The 18,340-nt window shown below is 48.0% G+C and overlaps 4 protein-coding genes across 10 annotated transcripts; 3 read left to right on the top strand and 1 right to left on the bottom strand.

Annotated features, from left to right (window-relative positions):
• The first annotated feature begins 3 nt into the window (after window positions 1-3).
• On the top strand, window positions 4-4,528 carry LOC100114786 (protein transport protein Sec23A). 2 transcript variants are annotated; one of them, XM_003427537.5, is made up of 10 exons: window positions 4-243; window positions 353-635; window positions 717-803; window positions 876-1,369; window positions 1,446-2,096; window positions 2,161-2,311; window positions 2,406-2,732; window positions 2,806-3,027; window positions 3,159-3,179; window positions 3,904-4,528. In XM_003427537.5, the coding sequence occupies exons 2-10, from the start codon at window positions 357-359 to the stop codon at window positions 3,991-3,993; spliced, it is 2,322 nt and encodes a 773-aa protein (XP_003427585.1). In that variant the 5' UTR covers window positions 4-243; window positions 353-356; the 3' UTR covers window positions 3,994-4,528. The 2 variants fall into 2 exon arrangements, with proteins under 2 accessions (XP_003427585.1, XP_008211672.1); XM_008213450.4 differs by lacking the exon at window positions 3,159-3,179 and having other exon boundaries at window positions 3,904-4,522.
• Window positions 4,320-6,722, bottom strand: LOC100114827 (calcineurin B homologous protein 1). Its single transcript, XM_001608170.5, has 4 exons — window positions 5,560-6,722; window positions 5,211-5,474; window positions 5,042-5,135; window positions 4,320-4,957 (listed from the first exon to the last, which is right to left on the bottom strand). Exons 1-4 carry the CDS (start codon window positions 5,624-5,626, stop codon window positions 4,813-4,815), a joined length of 570 nt encoding a protein of 189 aa, XP_001608220.1. The 5' UTR covers window positions 5,627-6,722; the 3' UTR covers window positions 4,320-4,812.
• Window positions 5,991-12,106, top strand: LOC100679973. 6 transcript variants are annotated; one of them, XR_001729117.3, is made up of 8 exons: window positions 6,045-6,394; window positions 6,461-7,184; window positions 7,271-7,409; window positions 7,483-7,601; window positions 8,217-8,311; window positions 8,496-8,603; window positions 8,670-9,292; window positions 10,254-10,293. XR_001729117.3 is itself a non-coding variant. In XM_031928595.2 (7 exons), exons 1-7 carry the CDS (start codon window positions 6,384-6,386, stop codon window positions 10,495-10,497), a joined length of 1,437 nt encoding a protein of 478 aa, XP_031784455.1. In that variant the 5' UTR covers window positions 5,991-6,383; the 3' UTR covers window positions 10,498-12,106. The 6 variants fall into 6 exon arrangements, 3 of the variants coding, with proteins under 3 accessions (XP_031784455.1, XP_016840433.1, XP_016840434.1); XR_512671.4 differs by having other exon boundaries at window positions 6,074-6,254; window positions 6,327-6,394; window positions 8,496-9,292; XM_031928595.2 differs by lacking the exon at window positions 8,670-9,292 and having other exon boundaries at window positions 5,991-6,394; window positions 8,499-8,603; window positions 10,254-12,106.
• A 2,829-nt stretch (window positions 12,107-14,935) lies between these two features.
• On the top strand, window positions 14,936-18,207 carry LOC107981896 (silk gland factor 1-like). Its single transcript, XM_016988694.2, has one exon. The coding sequence runs from the start codon at window positions 15,364-15,366 to the stop codon at window positions 17,032-17,034; it is 1,671 nt and encodes a 556-aa protein (XP_016844183.2). The 5' UTR covers window positions 14,936-15,363; the 3' UTR covers window positions 17,035-18,207.
• The last annotated feature ends 133 nt before the right edge of the window (window positions 18,208-18,340 follow it).

The following is an 18,340-nucleotide window of genomic DNA, read 5'->3' as shown; positions in this document are numbered from 1 at the left end:
TGTATATGTGCTGCTGATGTGTATATGTGTTGTGGCTGATTGGCGTTGGCGGCGGCTCAGCTCGCGGGTTCAAGTGACGTGGCCCGGATGACGGCTACACGGCCTCTAAACTTATACATTAATTTTCATTTCGATTTATGTCTAACACGATGATTTGATTAAGTAAGCAGCAAAAATCGGATAGCATTCAGTAGGTTCAAGACCGATGTTTTACATTGTTTCAGCGGACTAACCAATTCTCAGGTATAATATGTCAACTAACCTCTTCCATCTCATAACATGCTTTAACATAGTTCTATCAAGATAAGGCACACAATATTGCATAGACTGAAATTTCGGCGATGTTTTACAGCAAGATGACGACTTACGACGAATTCATTCAGCAAAATGAGGACAGAAATGGAGTGCGGTTCACATGGAATGTTTGGCCATCATCGAAAGTTGATGCCACCAGATTAGTCGTTCCATTAGGAACTCTTTACCAGCCAATCAAGGAACGACCTGATCTTCCTCCGATTCAATATGATCCTGTGTTGTGTACTAGGTCAACATGCAGGGCTATTCTGAATCCTCTTTGCCAAGTAGATTATCGCGCAAAGCTTTGGGTGTGCAATTTTTGCTTCCAAAGAAATCCAGTACGTTTCAAACAAACTAGTAGTATTTTAGCAATGCCAGACAGCATAGTTATTTTAATTCTTTTCTTTGATTTATTGTAGTTCCCACCTCAATATGCTGCAATTTCAGAACAGCATCAGCCAGCTGAATTGATTCCAATGTTTTCAACAATTGAATATACTATAATGGTAATTTTTATTTGCAATACGTCTTTGCATGTTTGATTTAATGACATGCATTAACTGTACTCGAATTTACAGAGAGCTCAGTGCCTACCACCTATATTTCTACTTGTTGTGGATACTTGTTTGGATGAGGAGGAATTGACTGCATTAAAAGATTCCTTGCAAATGTCTTTATCGCTACTGCCTCCTAATGCGTTAATAGGTCTTATAACCTTTGGAAAAATGGTACTAGTCCATGAATTGGGTTCTGAAGGATGCAGTAGAAGTTATGTATTTCGTGGAACAAAAGATTTGCAACCTAAGCAAGTTCAAGATATGCTAGGAATTGGGAGAGCTGTTCCTGGACAGAATCCAAACCAGAGAGGACCAACCGGACAGCCATTGCCACCTGCTAACAGATTCTTGCAGCCAGTTCACAAATGTGACATGAGCTTGACAGATCTTTTAGGAGAGTTACAAAGAGACCCATGGCCTGTTGGCCCTGGAAAGCGCCCACTTAGGTCAACAGGAGTTGCTTTGGCTGTAGCTACAGGCTTATTGGAAGCTAGCTATGCTAACACTGGAGGAAGGTAAAGAAATTGTTTGCAAAGCTTATTGCACTTTCTTTTTATCTTCATAATATAAACGTTTTGTTGTTTTTTATAGAATTATGCTGTTTGTTGGAGGACCCTGCTCCCAAGGTCCTGGCCAAGTTGTTACTGATGATCTTCGTCAACCTATCAGATCTCATCATGACATCCAAAAAGATAATGCAAAGCACATGAAAAAAGCCACAAAACACTATGATAATTTGGCAGCTCGGGCAGCAGCCAATGGTCATATTATAGACATTTATTCATGTGCACTTGACCAAACGGGTCTTTTAGAGATGAGGCAATGTTGCAATTCTACTGGTGGACATATGGTGATGGGAGATTCCTTCAATTCGTCGCTGTTTAAGCAAACTTTCCAACGTGTATTTGCCAAAGATCCCAAGGGTGATCTCAAAATGGCTTTCAATGCAACCCTGGAAATAAAGACATCTCGGGAGCTGAAAGTCTCCGGCGCCATTGGTCCTTGTGTATCATTAAATGTAAAGGGACCAAGCGTGGGCGAACAAGAGATAGGATTAGGTGGTACCTGCCAATGGAAGTTCTGTTCATTGACGCCTTCAACAACAACCGCGTTATTTTTTGAAGTTGTCAATCAACAGGCGGCTCCAATTCCACAAGAAGGAAGAGGCTGCATTCAATTCATCACACAATACCAGCACAGTAGTGGCCAGAGAAGAATCAGAGTGACAACAGTTGCTAGAAAGTGAGTTGAAAAGAACAAATTGGGACGTATTCACATTAATAATTTGGTTTTCAATTTTTTGCAGTTGGATGGACGCAAGAGCTTTACACCACATCGCCGCCGGATTCGATCAAGAGGCCGCCGCTGTTTTAATGTCTCGCCTAGCAGTGTTTAGAGCTGAAAGTGAGGATGGTCCAGATGTCTTAAGATGGGTAGACAGAATGCTCATAAGACTCGTAAGTTAATCGTAATCAAATGCATGAGATACGTAAATTGTACGATTCGATTTACTTGATAATAAAATTTTAAAAAATTCATTCAATTTTCCAGTGCCAGAAATTTGGAGAATATGCAAAGGACGATCCAAATAGCTTCAAACTTGCAGAAAACTTCTCCCTTTATCCACAGTTTATGTATCATTTACGTAGATCGCAGTTTTTGCAAGTCTTTAACAATTCTCCAGATGAAACTAGTTTCTATAGGCATATGCTAATGCGTGAAGATTTGACAAACTCATTGATTATGGTTCAACCGATTTTGTACAGTTATGGATTTGGTGGTCCACCAGAACCCGTTTTGTTAGATACATCATCCATCCAACCTGATAGAATTCTTTTGATGGACACATTTTTCCAGATTCTCATTTTCCATGGAGAGGTAATTGATTGGCATTTACAAACAAATCGACCATTTTTGTCTTAAAACACGTATTAATGAGATTTCGTTTTAGACAATCGCGCAATGGCGTCAACTGAAATACCAAGATCTTCCCGAATACGAAAATTTCAAGCAGCTACTAGCCGCACCGGTAGATGATGCGGCGGAAATATTAGCAGGAAGATTCCCAGCTCCACGGTATATCGATACTGAACAGGGTGGCTCTCAAGCTAGATTCCTCCTTAGCAAGGTCAATCCTAGTCAGACGCACAACAATATGTACGCTTATGGAACGGTAAGTACTACTTCATTTTTACACTCACTAATGACCAGATAATATTTTTTGACAAAACAAAAATCATCGTTATTTGTTTCAACATTTTGTAATTAATCAATTTTTTATGTTATCACGATCCTGTGAACCAGGGAATGCCGATGTCCAATGGGGTTGGTTTTTTTGTGAAATGTTTACTAAATTTTTGTTTTTCTTTTATATCGCTTTTGCTGCATTATATGGGTTTACGGTTAATTGGGACGCTTCTTATCACACATTTTACTCTACATCTTTCAATGATGTACTGTCTTTTAAGAACTAAACTATATTTTATTTACGATAACCTATCGACGTCTGTGTTGAAGAAGATCTAACTCGGCGGCTGGTTCTAGAAAACCCTGTATCTCACAAGAACAAGGTTTTTAAAACTTTTTAATGTAATTCATATCCCAAAAGCAATTCATTTTCTAGAATTTCCTTATGATAGCCCAGTGTCTTTTAAAAATGTGCGCTCATGGACTATCTTCACAAGGAACTGTAGAAAATAAATACAATTAAAAATAACCATAAGCACACGCATAGGCAGAGCTTTGAGCTTTCTTCATCTAACTACCAAGTTAGAATCTCGTTGAATTGATCACCGAGTTAGGGTTTTTTTTATAGCAGCAGCCGGGATAGAGTATTCTGCCAATCAGGCGTTGGTATGATAAAAATAAGGTGACAGCTAAAAGTTACTAAACTTTCATTGAATGTACATTTAAAAGTTGAATACTCGTGAACAAATTGATTTTTCAGAAATATTAATGGTGAAGGATTTAACATTGGGCTTGAAATGAGTAATTAAGAAATTATCATATAGCTTTTCTAACTTCTATTTTTTTTTTTTTTTATGTACAGGAAAGCGGAGCTCCGGTACTGACGGACGATGTGAGTCTACAGGTATTCATGGAACACTTGAAGAAATTGGCAGTATCATCTACAGCTTAGCGGATTAATTTCAAATAAATTATATAAGTTATAAATATTGTTTTTGTATATGATAGGGATTTCCATGTTAAGCATATAAAATAATACGTACTTGTTAAGGGCAATAAGGTCTAGACGAATTATTTCAATGGACCATAATGCATTTTTCATAAACAACTTTCTTTCAATGCCAAGGTAAAATCAAAAATGGTCAATAATAATAATTAAATTTCATCGATGATATGAGTAATGAAGGAAAATTCCAAAATTTGTTCCTACCCTTTTTAACTTGAATTAAAAATAAGAACAAATAGGAATCGTAACTTAATGCACGCGTTTTCACCATATTATGTTGATTTGTTTTTATTTGAGAAAAGATTAAATACAAATAGAAATTGTATATCTACAAGTAATTTAATTGCATAATTTTACAATTTTGAGTATATTGTACATGTACATACATAAGTACAACAAAAATTGCTAGAGAACATAGGCACTGTTCTAGTAGCATATTTTGCTAAAAGTGTAGAGTTGTTTTTTAAAAAATAAATACTAACAGCACGCTTGTAGTATTACAAAACCCATATAATTATATGTAAAATATTTGCGCGCTGATTATTTAAAATTAAAATTAAAAAAAATTCAAATTCTAGTAGAAAATATACATTATGCACAGTTTCTATCTCTAAATATAATACAAACTGTTTTTACATTTTTAATGCTCAACACCAAAATAAATATTAGCTGCTTCAAAAGTCAAAAATATTTCCCACTCCCATAATTTATGTCAGGCTATATTAAATATTAGATTTTGTGCTATCTTATAGAAGAATCACAAATTTAACTAAGAAACCTTATTGACATTTTTTGTTCAACATCAGTTCGCTCTAGTGCTTTGCAAAATTCATCAAAATTAATCATGTTATCGCCATCAACATCAGCTTCAGAAAGTGTTCGTTCTGCTATACTTGAAAGCTGCTCTTCACTTTAAAAGAAAGGATGTGAAAATCAGTTTTTAATGAATTGTTGGCTATTAAATAATACAGTACAAACAAAAATTAACACTCACCTTATATTAGCACCAACCATCATGTGCAATATGGCCAAGAGTTCATCTTTAGATATCATATCATCATTGTCCAAATCATACATTTTAAAGGCAACTGTAACAAATAAAATTTGAATGAGCACATACCATATCAGTCATATGATCTCAAAATTCTCAAGACAATACACACATCTTAGTTTTTCTTCTCTGGAATTCAAAGTGTTTGGAACATTCTTCTTGATAGGTCTAAAGTGTGCAAGGACTTGCATAAATTGAAGAAAATTGACTCTATCACTACTGCTTTCTTCAAAAAATGCATTAACAATCCTGTCTCCAAGAGGATTTATAGCCAATTCAGGAATCCTCAAAAAATCTTCTCTGCTGAGAGTACCGCAATCTCCACGATCTAAGCTGGTAAAGCGACTGTACAGTCGTTCTATTTGATTGGGAGTAACTAAAAAGTAGCAAATATTACTCTATCTAATCAGAAAGGAAACAAATTTATAGAAACACATAATTGACATAAAATATGTACTCACATCCAGTAGCTTCTTGTATTTGAGCAATTTCCTCCTCACGTAAAAGTAGGCTAGAACGGTTCCCCATTTTGATTTATATGGACGACTATTGAGCACGAATGGAAATAAGGCTTCACTTTTTATCAGCCCTGATTGAAGCGCCGATTAACAGGGTTTATCCATATCAGTTCTTCGACTTCTTCAAGGAGTTTGGTTAAAGAGCATCGAACTACTTAGATTGTACTGTCATTGGCACAAGCGCACAACGACGTCCAATACGTCCAACCCCCACAATACAATGGATAACAGCAGATATATGCACCTACTTATGAGATGTGCGTAGGTGGCTTACAACACAACAATGGTTTATAGGTTAGGTCGAAGAACGAACTCGATATATATCGGGGTCGCCTTTTCCGCCTCGACGTTGCGATCGACGTTAAGTTGATAAAAAAAAGTTGAAAAACGCGGCTATGACTGAGTAGCTAGCTCATACTGAATTATATAATAGCAAAAGGGGGGCCCCAATGGTACCGAGCGCGAAAAATTGCTCCATTAAACGCAAGTATTTTGTGCAATTTTTCGCATTTATTTGTCAAGTTTGAATATCTCAGAAGTTCGATTGTTACCCGCTATAGTGCGGGGATTTAAACAAGACATAATGGCGGCGCCCATGATGGTCATCTGTGACGTCTAATGAATTCGCAGATTAAACGGTGAAACTTGATTTCATTCAGGGTCAAAGTTTTCGTGATTTTTCATCCTAATGTCCTAATTAATTTGTACAGTGTCCCACCGAACGTAACCTTTAAGTGCCTAAGGAATCACGTTAGATTCCAGCTAACATGAACAAGAGGTGGGTATATCACTTGTTACGACTTAAAAAATTCCAGTTACGATTCTAAACGCATTTTCATGTCAGATCGTCGAATTCGAGAAATCCAAATGAATCTGTGTTTGCCAATCAACCCAGGAGGAGTAAAAAACGAAGCAGCAGGAAGGGCAAAGAGGGAAATGAATCCTGGTACAGTAATGACAAAGATAGAGATAGGGACAGTCATGAACCGAGTGAGGACGAAGTGCCCGGATTAGAATACGCATCTATGTTTTGGCAACAGCCAAGACTGCCTCAGCCACAAGCACACCCAGCTCATAATGGACAAAGGCTTTTCACAGCAATGTCAGATCCCAGTGTTTGTGGTTATTCGGCGGTTCCAATAACTTATGCCATGGAGCCAGTTTCCTTACCCCCTATGTATCGCCTCTATCAACCAGTAGTCAGACCAAATTATAGACCCTATCGTGGTCGAATGCGACCATCTTCATCACGGGTGCATAATGGGCCTCTATGTAGCAGCGATACCATGACAAATGGGTACTCAAGTCTTCAAGAAAATGGTTGGAACCATTCGACACCTGCAGCCTACCAAAATGGAGACTATGCAAGTTTGCCTCCTACAGCCAATATAGACAATAAAGATAACAGAGATGAATTGAGTTCAGAACATAGGCGATACTCTGACCCTGGCTTGGGACCCGCTGATTTACCAAATAATTCAAAGAGTGACAGCGACAGCGGAGACAGCAGTAGTTCTATAATTACTGTTGGAAAGAGTAATAAATTATTTGTGACACTCTTTGAGCAGGTATACTTTCTTCTAATCGCTTTGATAAATCAATAAAACCATAGTAACCTCATCGTACAATTGTTATTATACGAGTTTCTTTGCAGATGACAAGGATGAAGGAGGCAAACAGTCAGTTGTTCAGGGAACTGCACCAAGCCAAAACTGATCTAGAAAATGTCAAGACTGAGTTGAATCAATTCAAGCAAAATGTTCCTTCAGATTACCAGCCAGGAATGTTGTCAGGTAAAATCATTATCACCGGTTAGTACAGCTTATAAAATACATATTCTCACGGAAATGTGTGTGTCGTGCGTAGATATCATCAAGGAAATCAGAGATGCCAGCATAGTAAAGGAGGAGGCGATGCTTTCGAAAATGCGCCTGTTAATGGAGAGCCAGCAATGTCAGAGGTCGTCAAATCTGGAGCAGTTGAGGGTGAGTAATTGCGTGTGTAACGCATACGAATCTGAACGCAAAGCAGAGAGCGAGAGATTGTGAGGGAGGGAGCGGGGTAGAAAGAGAGAGAGAGAGAGAGAGAGAGAGAGAGAGAGAGAGAGAGAGAGAGAGAGAGAAGTTGAGTTGAGAGAGACCGACAGATGCTATTTTACCGATCCTCTTCAAACAAGCGGCGCGCATACATGAGTTTGCCCGCGTGTTTTGGAAGATTCTGTTTGATTAGGAGAGATGGGCCAGGTGAGGCCTCTTTCTCTCTCTCTCTCTCTCTCTCTCTCTCTCTCTCTCACTCGTCACGAGCTTCATTCTCTCAGCGCGCGCTGAGAACGACATAATATAATATAAAATATAGGTATCCGTTGGCCGCACTCTCGTGATGATGAAATTGGTGTATACGGAGAGGAGAGTCAAGTGATTGGGTTTCAGCGTATGGGGGCACTTAGCGCGCTACGGCCGTCAACCGGACAAACGGACAGGCCTCTCCCTCGCGATCGGGTTTCACTAGTCCATTAGCCTCATCAGCAGCCGCGCATCGATTGCGACTGCTTTCGGGGGCTCGGTTTAAGGCAATAATAACTCGTACTTTTGCTCTTTCAGAGTCAGCTGGAACGAGTGCGCCTCGAGAAGGAGGAGAGCGAGGAGCGGATCGGCAAGCTGGAGAAGGAGGTGGCCGCGCTGAGGCTGTGCTTGAAGTGAGTATCGGGTGCACAATAGCTAGCGACAAAGCGAGAGTGAGTGAGCGAGCGAGATGATGACGATGATGATGAGATGATGTATGAGATGCGGTGCGGGGGCGCAGAAGCCAAAAATCACGTTATACGATACTCAAACTCATGTATGACTCTGTACACGCGTTTACGCCTGGACTGTCGACAGCAGCGAGAGCCGGGAGATCGCGGCGTTCGAGGAGGAGAACCTGGCGCTACGCCGCGAGCTGCAGGAGGCGAGGGCCTCGAGGAACCTGGCCGAGGGCCACGCGACAAAGTGCGTAAACGCCCGGCCGAGCAGTAATCGGCCAGTCACACCTGTAAATTTCGAATCACCTTATAGTCCCTGTATAACGAGCACCCCCGTGCGTACCGCATTCGAGACCTCAGACCCTCGCACCTCCGCCACCGCCACCGTCACCGCCACCGCCACCGCCACCGCCATCACTACCACATCCACCGCAGTCCCGAGTTCTTCTTCCACGAATCTCATCGACCACGACTCGATATCGTCGATCGGCTCCTCTGGCTCCTCGTCGCTTCGCGGGCTACCGTCGCCGACGCCAGCTCAGCAAGAGCAAGATGCTGCTGCTGTTGCTGCTGCTGCTGCTGCCGAAAACGAAGAGACGCTTTTCGCGACGACAGAGCGAAACGACAACGTCGACGGCGGCGACGAGGAGGAGAAGGAGGACAGTAAGAGAAAGTCGCCGGATGACGACTCCGTGGTTTCGAAAGAATTCTCGATCCTGACCTCCAGAGTCCTGACAGCACCTTCACGAGCAACCTACACCACCGCCTATATCTAGGTCGTCGTACGCGCGGGGCCAAGCATAACAACCAAACCAGCAAAAACCAATCAAACAAAGCATACGTCTTTCACCACCATGTCTCACGATTAAGGGCTTCCTTCACACGGGCTTTACATAAATAGAGGCTGCTGGCATTCTGTACATATCAAAATAGCACGTAGGTTCCTCCATGGTATCATCTTGCATGCTTCGTATATATATATATCTGTATTTCTCTACCGTTCATGCATGCGCCGTTCTTGGCATTTTCTTCATCATAAGAATACCGTACGTAACGCTGTTCGGCTTTCTCGGTTTTCTCGACTAACGCACGCATCGTGGAAAGAGAGCGAATCCTTCGTGACTGACTGCAATACCATCGTTTGATTCATTTTTATTAGTTTGTTTTTCTAATCACGCATCTCATTTGAAATTTCAATTTCCTCAGCCGGGCGTTCCAAATTTTTTTCGTATTTTTTTTCTTTCTTCTTATCAGCTGAAGGATATAAAATTCTTGAGCGTTGACAAATCTCTCAAACTTTCGAGACTAACGAGGCCAAGTGAAAAATGCACTCGACTAACCGCTGTTTTCGAACAAGGAAACTCGTGTTCCTTATCCTAGTCGCAATACGCTGATTGCTGATGTCATTGAATCTTTGTTCACGGCAAGATTAAGAGTGACTAATAGAAAAGACAAATTAGAATTATCATGTCTGCGCGTTCTTAAATTTTATCATTTCAATGGTATTCAAGAAAACGCACAATAAATCAAGCAGATACCGACAGAGATAAGGACCATCGCTGCGTATGCGCTATACCCATCAATATACGCACACACACACACACACACACACACACACACGATATTTATGTACAGCAATCGGAAGGATTGTCTCTCTTTGTTGCGAAAAGCGGTGATTTTATTTCATCGTATAGCATGCATGTTCGTTGTGCAAAGCGAAAGGCGTCGAGCGAAAGAAAGTAAAATAGTAGGTGGAGTATATTATAGCGTAGGTAAATTGATCGCATGGCTTGTTGGGCGCTTGTAAATGTAAAGGAACAAAAGTAATTGTTGATCGAGCCGACCGCTGTGTCGCATCGACGTGTGCAGTGTCGTAACGCGAAACCTGATTTGTCAGACTGGAGAGACTGATGGGGATTCTACGCGAGAAAGCGGGTGCGTCCGAGGCCAAGGAGGTGCCGTCGACGATGACCAAAACGAAGAGCAAGCAGAAGTCAGGAGCAAGCAGTAGTAGCAGCGGAAGCAGCGACAACGATCCAGAGCCCGATGACACCGTTTTCGCCTCCCACGACTCATCCAACAGCAACTCGGCCAACAACAGCAGCACCAGCTTGGCCACTGGACCCGTCACCGACCTCTGAGTCACTGAAAGGCTCCTCATTTTCATATAAGAACACGCGTATACGCACCCTCTTCTTATTATCGTCATCATCATTATTCTTTTTTAGAACGTATAAGGTATGATCAATTTTATCCCGACACTGCTGAGGCGAAATCTCGAGCTGTTGTTTTTTCGCGTTAAGCGAACTTTTTACAATATGACATTACATTCTAAATGGATTGCTCTCTTCAATATTTTCTTTTAACACTTTTCGACGCACACGAACTCGTTCAGGGATTTTTGTGTGTTCTGTAGTGCTGTTTTAAGCTCTCTTTTTTAACTTTTACTATCGTACGACTTCTTTTAACCTTTTTGTTAGCCCATATTAGGAGCACAGACTCACACACTCCCAAAACGGAACAGATTATGTTTAACGTGCGGTTTTAAACGCGGAACCACTTTAAATGCGTGTACAATGTACATATACATAAAAGTAATGCCAAAATCGAAGAATTATTTATTTCTACGCTTATATATATATATATATTTAGAGAAAAATTCGTTACTTCAATATTTATTATATAGCATTGATCACTTGTATATTTATATTTTATACGCATGATGTACTCGTATTTCCATTCATAGTGTGCGCATATTGCAGATACGAGACTAGCGCTTGAAACAATAATCAAATTATTAGTGTTATAGAGTTTGGGAAAGCGAATGTTAACATATGAAACGTATATGCCTATTTTAATCATTAGACACTGTCGTGTTGTCATAAATCATGTTTTGGCGCTATATAGATGAAGGAATTGAAAGACGCAAGAGCGTCGCTTTACCTTTAAGCTTGCACTGGTTGGGCGAAATTTTCGATGTGAAAAGTTGCTTGTATTGAAGAATTTCGTTTGACCAATGAAAGCATCACGTCATAGGTATAAGTCGAATTCCGCCCTATTTCGGTCGAATTTCGCCTCGCAATGGTGAAATCAATCACGCTGTATGACAAGCGCTCGCCGACTATTTTGTACATTCTATCTACCGTCACTATCAATTCGTGTAAGATGTCCAATAATAACAGAACTCCTCGTAAGCGGCCTTCAAAGTCACTCATACTATTCAGATTATGAAATTTTTGATATAGTTATTTTTATACCTGTATTTTTCTCCAGAAGCATCGAGTACCTTGTGTAGAAGATTGCGTAACGAGTTGGGGCGAATGTTTTCAATTATTATTATTATTATTATTATTATTATCATTATTACCATTATTATTATTACTCAGCACAGTTTTGAGTTTCCGCACGAATCTGAGAACGTCGAAAACATGTGTAAATCGAGTATAATGCTGAGAGTGAGTCGCGCAGCTGCCGCGGACAAGTCGATTGTCAAAAGCGATTGCAGGAGGAACTTTGCAAGTGCCATTAGCTAATTTTTTACGACACTGACGACAGTCCGATAGCTCTCGGAACTCTTAGCATTATCGAGGATTATTATTTCTTCACGTCGAGTAATACAAGTGTAAATGTGGAAATCGTCGAAAGAATCAGCTTCGCGTCGAACCGGTACTTAAGAGCGGCTACGCTCCAGCGACTTGCATTGTATAACGATAGAATGATTTTTGAATAAATTGAACCTTTACACCTGAACGTCGCAGGTAGAGATTGCTGCTTGATTTGCCAAAACCCGCGCCATGTGTGTGTGTGCGTGTGTGTGCGAGCTGATGAGAGTCGCGGCTCGGACGGCCAAGTCCGTCATCGCCGTCTCTCCCTCTCCCTTTGGCGGCGCGCGCGAGGGGGTGGGAGCAAACAAATAAGACGCCGAACGGGGCGTCAGCTCGGCTCCGGAGCAACTGGCGCGTGCATCACTGTTTTCTTAGCGTATGGATCCCTGTTTTTCCTCTGCGCGGAAAAACATCGCCGGTAATTTCTCCATTAGCCGTGAGATCGTTCAGCGCACGTACTCGATTTTGTAAAAACAACGGCCGCGCGGAGCGAAGGAGAATCGTTATCGGTCGAGCGCCGCGCGTTTATTGTAGTCGAGCTCTTCTCCGGGGCTGCGAGCGCTCTGTGTGCACATCAGCCTATTGCACATCAGGCCTATTGCCTATATTATATAGCGGTTTTATCTGGTCGAGATCGGAGCTGCAGGCCAATTGGCACGTCTTTCGTAATAAGCGCGCCGCTGTCTGGGGAAATCCATTATACGGGCCCAGGTTTCCCGGCTTTTTTTATGGCCGGCCGAAATTCCGCCGGAAAGCTCGCGCGGCAGACGCGAAAAAAGAGGGCTGGGTAGGCGCAGGTATATATACTATATACTATGCGCCCGAGCGGAGGAGAGCCGGAGAGCTCGTAAATCGATAATGATTTTACGATGATTTTACGATGATTTTACGACGAGTTGACGAGGCCGGCGGTTCGCGCTCCGAAAGCTTTTTCCGCCCGCTGTTTGCTCAGCTCTCGCACTTGTGTTTCTCCGAAATTCGTAATTAGCCGCGCAGGCCGCCGGAGGGTGCGATTGGCTGCAGCAGCGGCCGAAGAGAGGGATCGCGGGAGAGAGTTTTATCGAGTTTCGTTGCGGGGGTCGGAGGCGATCGATACGGGCGCGCTAATTGAAGAGACATCGAAAAATCGAAAAACCGAGGATCATCGGCATGCTAACCCGCTTCCCGCTCTCGTCGCAACTGTCGCCCGCCGGCGCGCGCGTATACAGAGCCGGCCGAGAGCGGGAGGGGAGCGCCGACTCTGTTTGCAGAATCGATCGCGCGCAGTTTTACATAACTAGTGGGACAGCGCTTAAAGTGAGAGGAGGAGGAGAGAATCGCAGTTGTTTGTGAAACGCGCGCCGACGCGTATGTACGCGTGCTGCAGCTAGGAGAGGGAAAAATCTGAAAATCCGTGTATATTATCATTGGCAGTGGGCGAGTCGGCCGGACAGAGCGGCACGTCCGCGCGGGCCAGAAGAAAAACAGCAGCACGAGCCGGAGCCTGCGATGTTTTTTATTTTCTTAGCCGAGCGCCGCGTAAGGTGCGAAGCCGGCGGCCGGGCGGGCGGGCGCGAGGGTCGAGGAGAGCTGCGTATTATTTTTAGGTCGCGCGCGCGCGCGCACGATCGAGGCGAGGCCGTGCTTCCGCGCAGATAGAGCGAGAGAGAGAGAGAGAGAGAGAGAGAGAGAGAGCGCGCGACGTAGGGGCGCAAATCTGGGAAAAGCGAGAGGAGGCACGCACGACACGTGACTGCCCGTCTGCTCCGCGTCGGGGCTGATAAAGCATGACGCTCTCGCCGTCTCTCTATCGCTTTTTTCCACGCGGCGGACCTCGTCGTCCGTTTGGTATCGCGGTAATGGGCTAGCTCATTAGGCGGCCCGACGCCCGTCGCCGGATTAGCCGATACAGTCCCGATACAGTCCCGATACAGTCCCGATACGCCGGGGAAATCCGCACGCAGGTATGCGCACTTACTCGGATCGGGTGCGAGCTCCTCAGCTCGTTATTCTCGTACCTAGCCCCGGCCGCCTAAGCCGCGCGTCTCTGCGATGCTGCAGTATCGAGCGCGGCTAATGCGAGCCCGGCGCGTCGCAGCCATTATCTATATAGCTACACTGGCGCAGCTCTCGCTGCTCTCGGTGCGAATGTTTTGACAGCCGCGTCCGGGAGGATTCGCTGCGATCAAAGTGCGCACTTTGCGCCCGGCGTACCTGGCGTACCTGCAGCAGACGGGCCCGGGCCGTAATTAAACTTGTTGTTTCATCGTATCGCCGCGCATACAAGTGTGCTGCAGCACACACGCGCGCGGCTTGAAAAAACACGTTAGGCGGCTCGAGTCGAAGGGTGAAAAGCGGGCCGCGCGCATACCTGCGGCTGTTGTTTTAGCGGGCGCGGGCGCAGGAACAACAAAGCGAGCCGCGAGTCCCGAGTTTTCCCCCGACTTGGCGGGACCACCCGCGCCGGCAGGTACGAGTGGAGAAAAAAGCTCGCGGGAAATCGGCGAGAAGAGCGCTTGGTTGGCCGCGCATGCGACTCGACTTGTCAGCGCGCCTCTAACATCGAGCGATGGCGAAGCGAGAGCGCCGATGCTAATGCGCGAGCCTAATAAAGCACTCAAATGCAATTTCGATAGGAAGAAACAACAAGGCACTTGGCAGCGATGATGCTCTCGTTATTGTAACAGCGCCTGCTGTTTACAGGGACAATATTTTCATTCCGCAAACAATTGGTGGCTCGATAAAGAGCCGAGAGCACAGGTGCCCCCCATCCCGGCTCGGCGCGGCACGGATCGGCACGGATCCGCGTATTTGCTCCGGTTTTCTTCGGCTGCCGCGCGCGCGGCGCAAGGACGCGGCGGCGGCGCCGAGCCGTCGATGCATGCCCGCCGCGGCGTAATTACTCGCTCTCGGCGAAAGAGCTCGGCGAGTCGAACGAGTCGCGCCTGCGCGGCCCCGTCCCGCCCCCGGGCCTCCGATTGGCCGGCGCGGGCCGTTGGGCCGGGCGAGGGCGCGCGGGGCGGCGCCGCTAGCGGCCGCGAGCCCGGACCGGGTGGGGGCTGTTTGAACAAGACTCGCCGGCTCGGGGGCAGCGGAGTACACTCGGCGACCGGCCTCCATCCACGCAAGACCGCGCAGCGCAGTGCCAGCGACGAGACGAGCCGAGCCGAGAGCGAGCGAGCGAGCGAGCGAGCGACCGAGCGAGTTCCCAGTCGAGCGAGGCGAGGCGAGGCGAGGCGAGGCGAGGAGAGAGGGAGCGCGACGAGGACGAGGAGCAGGAGGACTCGGAGGAGCCAGGCGATCCGAGCGCGCGGGTGAGAGTGCGCGCGAGTGAGCCAGTGCGAGCAGGACGAGTGCGGTCCGGTGTTTCGGTGCAGCGGCGGCGGCGGCGGCGGCGGCGGCCCGCGCTCCTCCGCTGAGCCCATGACAATGCTGCAGTCGCAGAAGCTGTACGGCGAGGGCCCGATGAGCAGCGCCGCGGCCATGTCCAACATGGGCAGCATGGCCCCGACCTACAGCAGCATCAACTCGATGGGCTGCGTCTCGATGGGCATGTCGATGCAGTGCAGCCCCCAGAGCCCGGGCGCCTTCAACATGAGCACCATGAGCTCGGCCATCGGGATGGCCTCGATGGGCGCGGCCGCCGCGGCGGCGAGCATGGCCAGCTACGGGGCCGGGGTCGGCTCGATGCCCGGCGGCGCGGCCTCCTGCATGAGCGGGCTGCCCTCCTACGCGCCGCTCGGCTCGGCCGCGGGCCCCGGGCAGGGCCTCGTCGGGGCCGGGGCCGGGGTCGCTGGCGGCATGCAGCCCGCGGGCACCGGCCGCGCCGGAGAGCCCCTCAGCCTGGCCGAGCCCGACTCGCCGAACTCGGCGCTGCAGCGCGCGCGCCAGGACAAGTCCTACCGGCGCAGCTACACGCACGCGAAGCCGCCCTACAGCTACATCAGCCTCATCACCATGGCCATCCAGAACGCGCCCTCGAAGATGCTCACGCTCTCCGAGATCTACCAGTTCATCATGGACCTCTTCCCCTTCTACCGGCAGAACCAGCAGCGCTGGCAGAACAGCATCCGGCACTCGCTCAGCTTCAACGACTGCTTCGTCAAGGTGCCGCGCACGCCCGACAAGCCGGGCAAGGGCAGCTTCTGGACCCTGCACCCCGAGTCGGGCAACATGTTCGAGAACGGCTGCTACCTGCGCCGCCAGAAGCGCTTCAAGGACGAGAAGAAGGAGCTCAGCCGGCAGAGCAGCAAGCACCAGCAGCACCACGCTGGCCAGCAGCAGCAGCAGCAGCAGCCGTCGGCGGGCCAGGCGAGCCCCGATCAGCAGCAGCAGCAGCTCCAGGGTAAGAAGCACGGCCAGCAGCACCAGCCGGACGACAAGGAGATGCACGCGCTGGTCTCGCCGCACCAGCAGCACCAGCAGCACCACCAGCACCACCAACACCACCAGCAGCAGCAGCAGCACCACCACCACCACCACCAGCAGCAGCAGCAGCAGCAGCACCACCAGCAGCACCACCAGGACATCGGCGGCCTGCTCGGCCCGGACCTCGGCTCGGCGCACGACGAGCTCGCGGCCATGGTCGGGCGCAGCCTGCACCCGCACCTGCTGGCCGACCCGGCGGCGCTGCACGGCCACGCGGGCATGCCCGGCGGCCTCAAGCAGGAGCCCTCCTACGCGCCGGCCAACCACCCGTTCAGCATAACGAGGCTGCTGCCCGGCGCGACGGCCGCCACCTCGCCCGGCGGCCAGGACACCAAGCCGCCCGAGCTCAAGATGTACGAGCTGCACCAGAGCTACGGCCAGTATCAGCAGCACGCGGCGGCCGCTGCGGCTGCGGCTGCCGCGGCGGCCGTCCAGCAGCAGCAGCAGCAGCAGCAGCAGCAACAGCAGCAGCAGCAGCAACAGCAGCAGCAGCAGCACAACGGCATGCAGGGCTCGACGGGCAGCGGCGCCGGCATGCACCAGATGCCGGCCGGGGGGGCCCACCACCACCACCACCACCAGGACTACTACCAGAGCCCGCTGTACCAGCACACCGCGGCCGTGAGCTCGGCCAGCGGCGGGCCGCCGGCGAGCGCGGGCTTGTGACACCACGCCAGCCACCCGTACGCCCTGGCCTGAGTCGCCGCGGCCGCAGCCGCCGCGAGGGCCGCCGTCGCCGCGGCCGCCGCCGCCCAGCAGCAGCAGCAGCAGCAGCAGCAGCGCCGCGGCTGGCCCGACCTCGACGAGCTCGCCGAGCCCGAGCTCCAGCAGGAGCAGCAGCTCTACTGCCAGCCGCCCGCCGCGGCCAGCTACGAGACTTTGCCGCGACAGAAGCTCGACTATTGTGATAACCGGCCGCGCAAGGACTAGCTCCGCGATTCGGCGACGACGAGCCACGTGCCGTGCGCGGAGCTACTCCGTCGGACAGCTTTGTATTATACATGTAGATAGTCACGTCAGTCAGCACGCGTCCCGAGAAAAGACTAGAAAAAAACCGCTGCGCGCGGCAGCACTATATGTTACGCACCAGAGGTATATATGAATATAAATATATAAATACTATAAATATCACTTATAAATACTGAGAATATATTATATGAATTATACGAAGCGTAGGAGGCGCGAGCAGAGGGTTATAAATATTAAGTATGCATAGACACGGGGGATCTTGGACGCGCGCTCGCCTCGAACCGCGAATCGCCGACGGACGAGGCGTGAATGGCGAGAGGTTCGAGGCGAGCGCCTCTGTAATTTGTAAATACGAGCCGAGGAGTGCACCCGAGTCGGAGTACGCTACGTATAATGTCGTCGTGTCGTCGCGAGAGGAAAAGTTGCAAAAAGTCCTTCTCCGACTTTTATTGCCATTCGCTGTTGTTATATCATTACTATTATCGCCGCCGTTTCGTTTGAATTCCAGCGCGCGCCGCCTCGAGCACTCTCGTGTTACGCGCGATCGCCCACAACGCATTCTGTTCCTCGTGCCGTTCTACGATAATCACTGCGTAACAGAAGAGAAAAGCTTTGTAAAGTGTGCGTGTGCGCGTGTGCGCGTGCGAGCGCGAATGGGAGAAGAAGCGACGAAGCTGCATCGAGCTGAGAGGAGCCCTCGCAGGAAGGAATCACGTGCAAAGACTCGAATACGTTTTCGTTTTATGTAAATTGCAGTCCACGTCTGCGACGGCAGAGGAAAATCGAGCGAGAGTGCGGGGGAAGTGGCCCCTCTCGCTCTCGCACATGTACATGTTTCAATAAACCAACGTATTTCTACGGAAAAAACAATGGCTTTCGTCACTCACACCCGGCCCGACTCTGTTCCTCCTCATCCCATTCCCTTCGCCGCGCGCATTAACATTCCTTTGTTCGCTAATGGCGCGCGTCTTCTGAATTTTCATTTTCGCTAAGAGACTGGCAA

The sequence above is a fragment of the Nasonia vitripennis genome, chromosome 4 (assembly GCF_009193385.2).
Source record: "Nasonia vitripennis strain AsymCx chromosome 4, Nvit_psr_1.1, whole genome shotgun sequence".
In the NCBI taxonomy this organism is placed as follows: Eukaryota; Metazoa; Arthropoda; class Insecta; order Hymenoptera; family Pteromalidae; genus Nasonia; species Nasonia vitripennis.
This window is presented reverse-complemented; position numbering and strand designations above follow the sequence as displayed.

What these genes read in the sequence shown, in the direction of transcription:
- LOC100114786 (XM_003427537.5), top strand. Translation starts at nt 357, where the DNA reads ATGACGACTTACGACGAATTCATTCAGCAAAATGAGGACAGAAATGGA. An exon ending in TTCTCATTTTCCATGGAGAG is followed by an intron (nt 2,733 to 2,805) that starts GTAATTGATTGG and finishes ATTTCGTTTTAG; the next exon opens with ACAATCGCGCAATGGCGTCA. An exon ending in GAATGCCGATGTCCAATGGG is followed by an intron (nt 3,180 to 3,903) that starts GTTGGTTTTTTT and finishes TTTTATGTACAG; the next exon opens with GAAAGCGGAGCTCCGGTACT.
- LOC100114827 (XM_001608170.5), bottom strand. Translation starts at nt 5,626, where the DNA reads ATGGGGAACCGTTCTAGCCTACTTTTACGTGAGGAGGAAATTGCTCAA. An exon ending in AATACAAGAAGCTACTGGAT is followed by an intron (nt 5,475 to 5,559) that starts GTGAGTACATAT and finishes GCTACTTTTTAG; the next exon opens with TTACTCCCAATCAAATAGAA. An exon ending in CAGAGAAGAAAAACTAAGAT is followed by an intron (nt 5,136 to 5,210) that starts GTGTGTATTGTC and finishes TATTTGTTACAG; the next exon opens with TTGCCTTTAAAATGTATGAT.
- LOC100679973 (XM_016984944.3), top strand. An exon ending in TTGTGACACTCTTTGAGCAG is followed by an intron (nt 7,185 to 7,270) that starts GTATACTTTCTT and finishes GTTTCTTTGCAG; the next exon opens with ATGACAAGGATGAAGGAGGC. An exon ending in CCAGCCAGGAATGTTGTCAG is followed by an intron (nt 7,410 to 7,482) that starts GTAAAATCATTA and finishes TGTCGTGCGTAG; the next exon opens with ATATCATCAAGGAAATCAGA.
- LOC107981896 (XM_016988694.2), top strand. Translation starts at nt 15,364, where the DNA reads ATGACAATGCTGCAGTCGCAGAAGCTGTACGGCGAGGGCCCGATGAGC.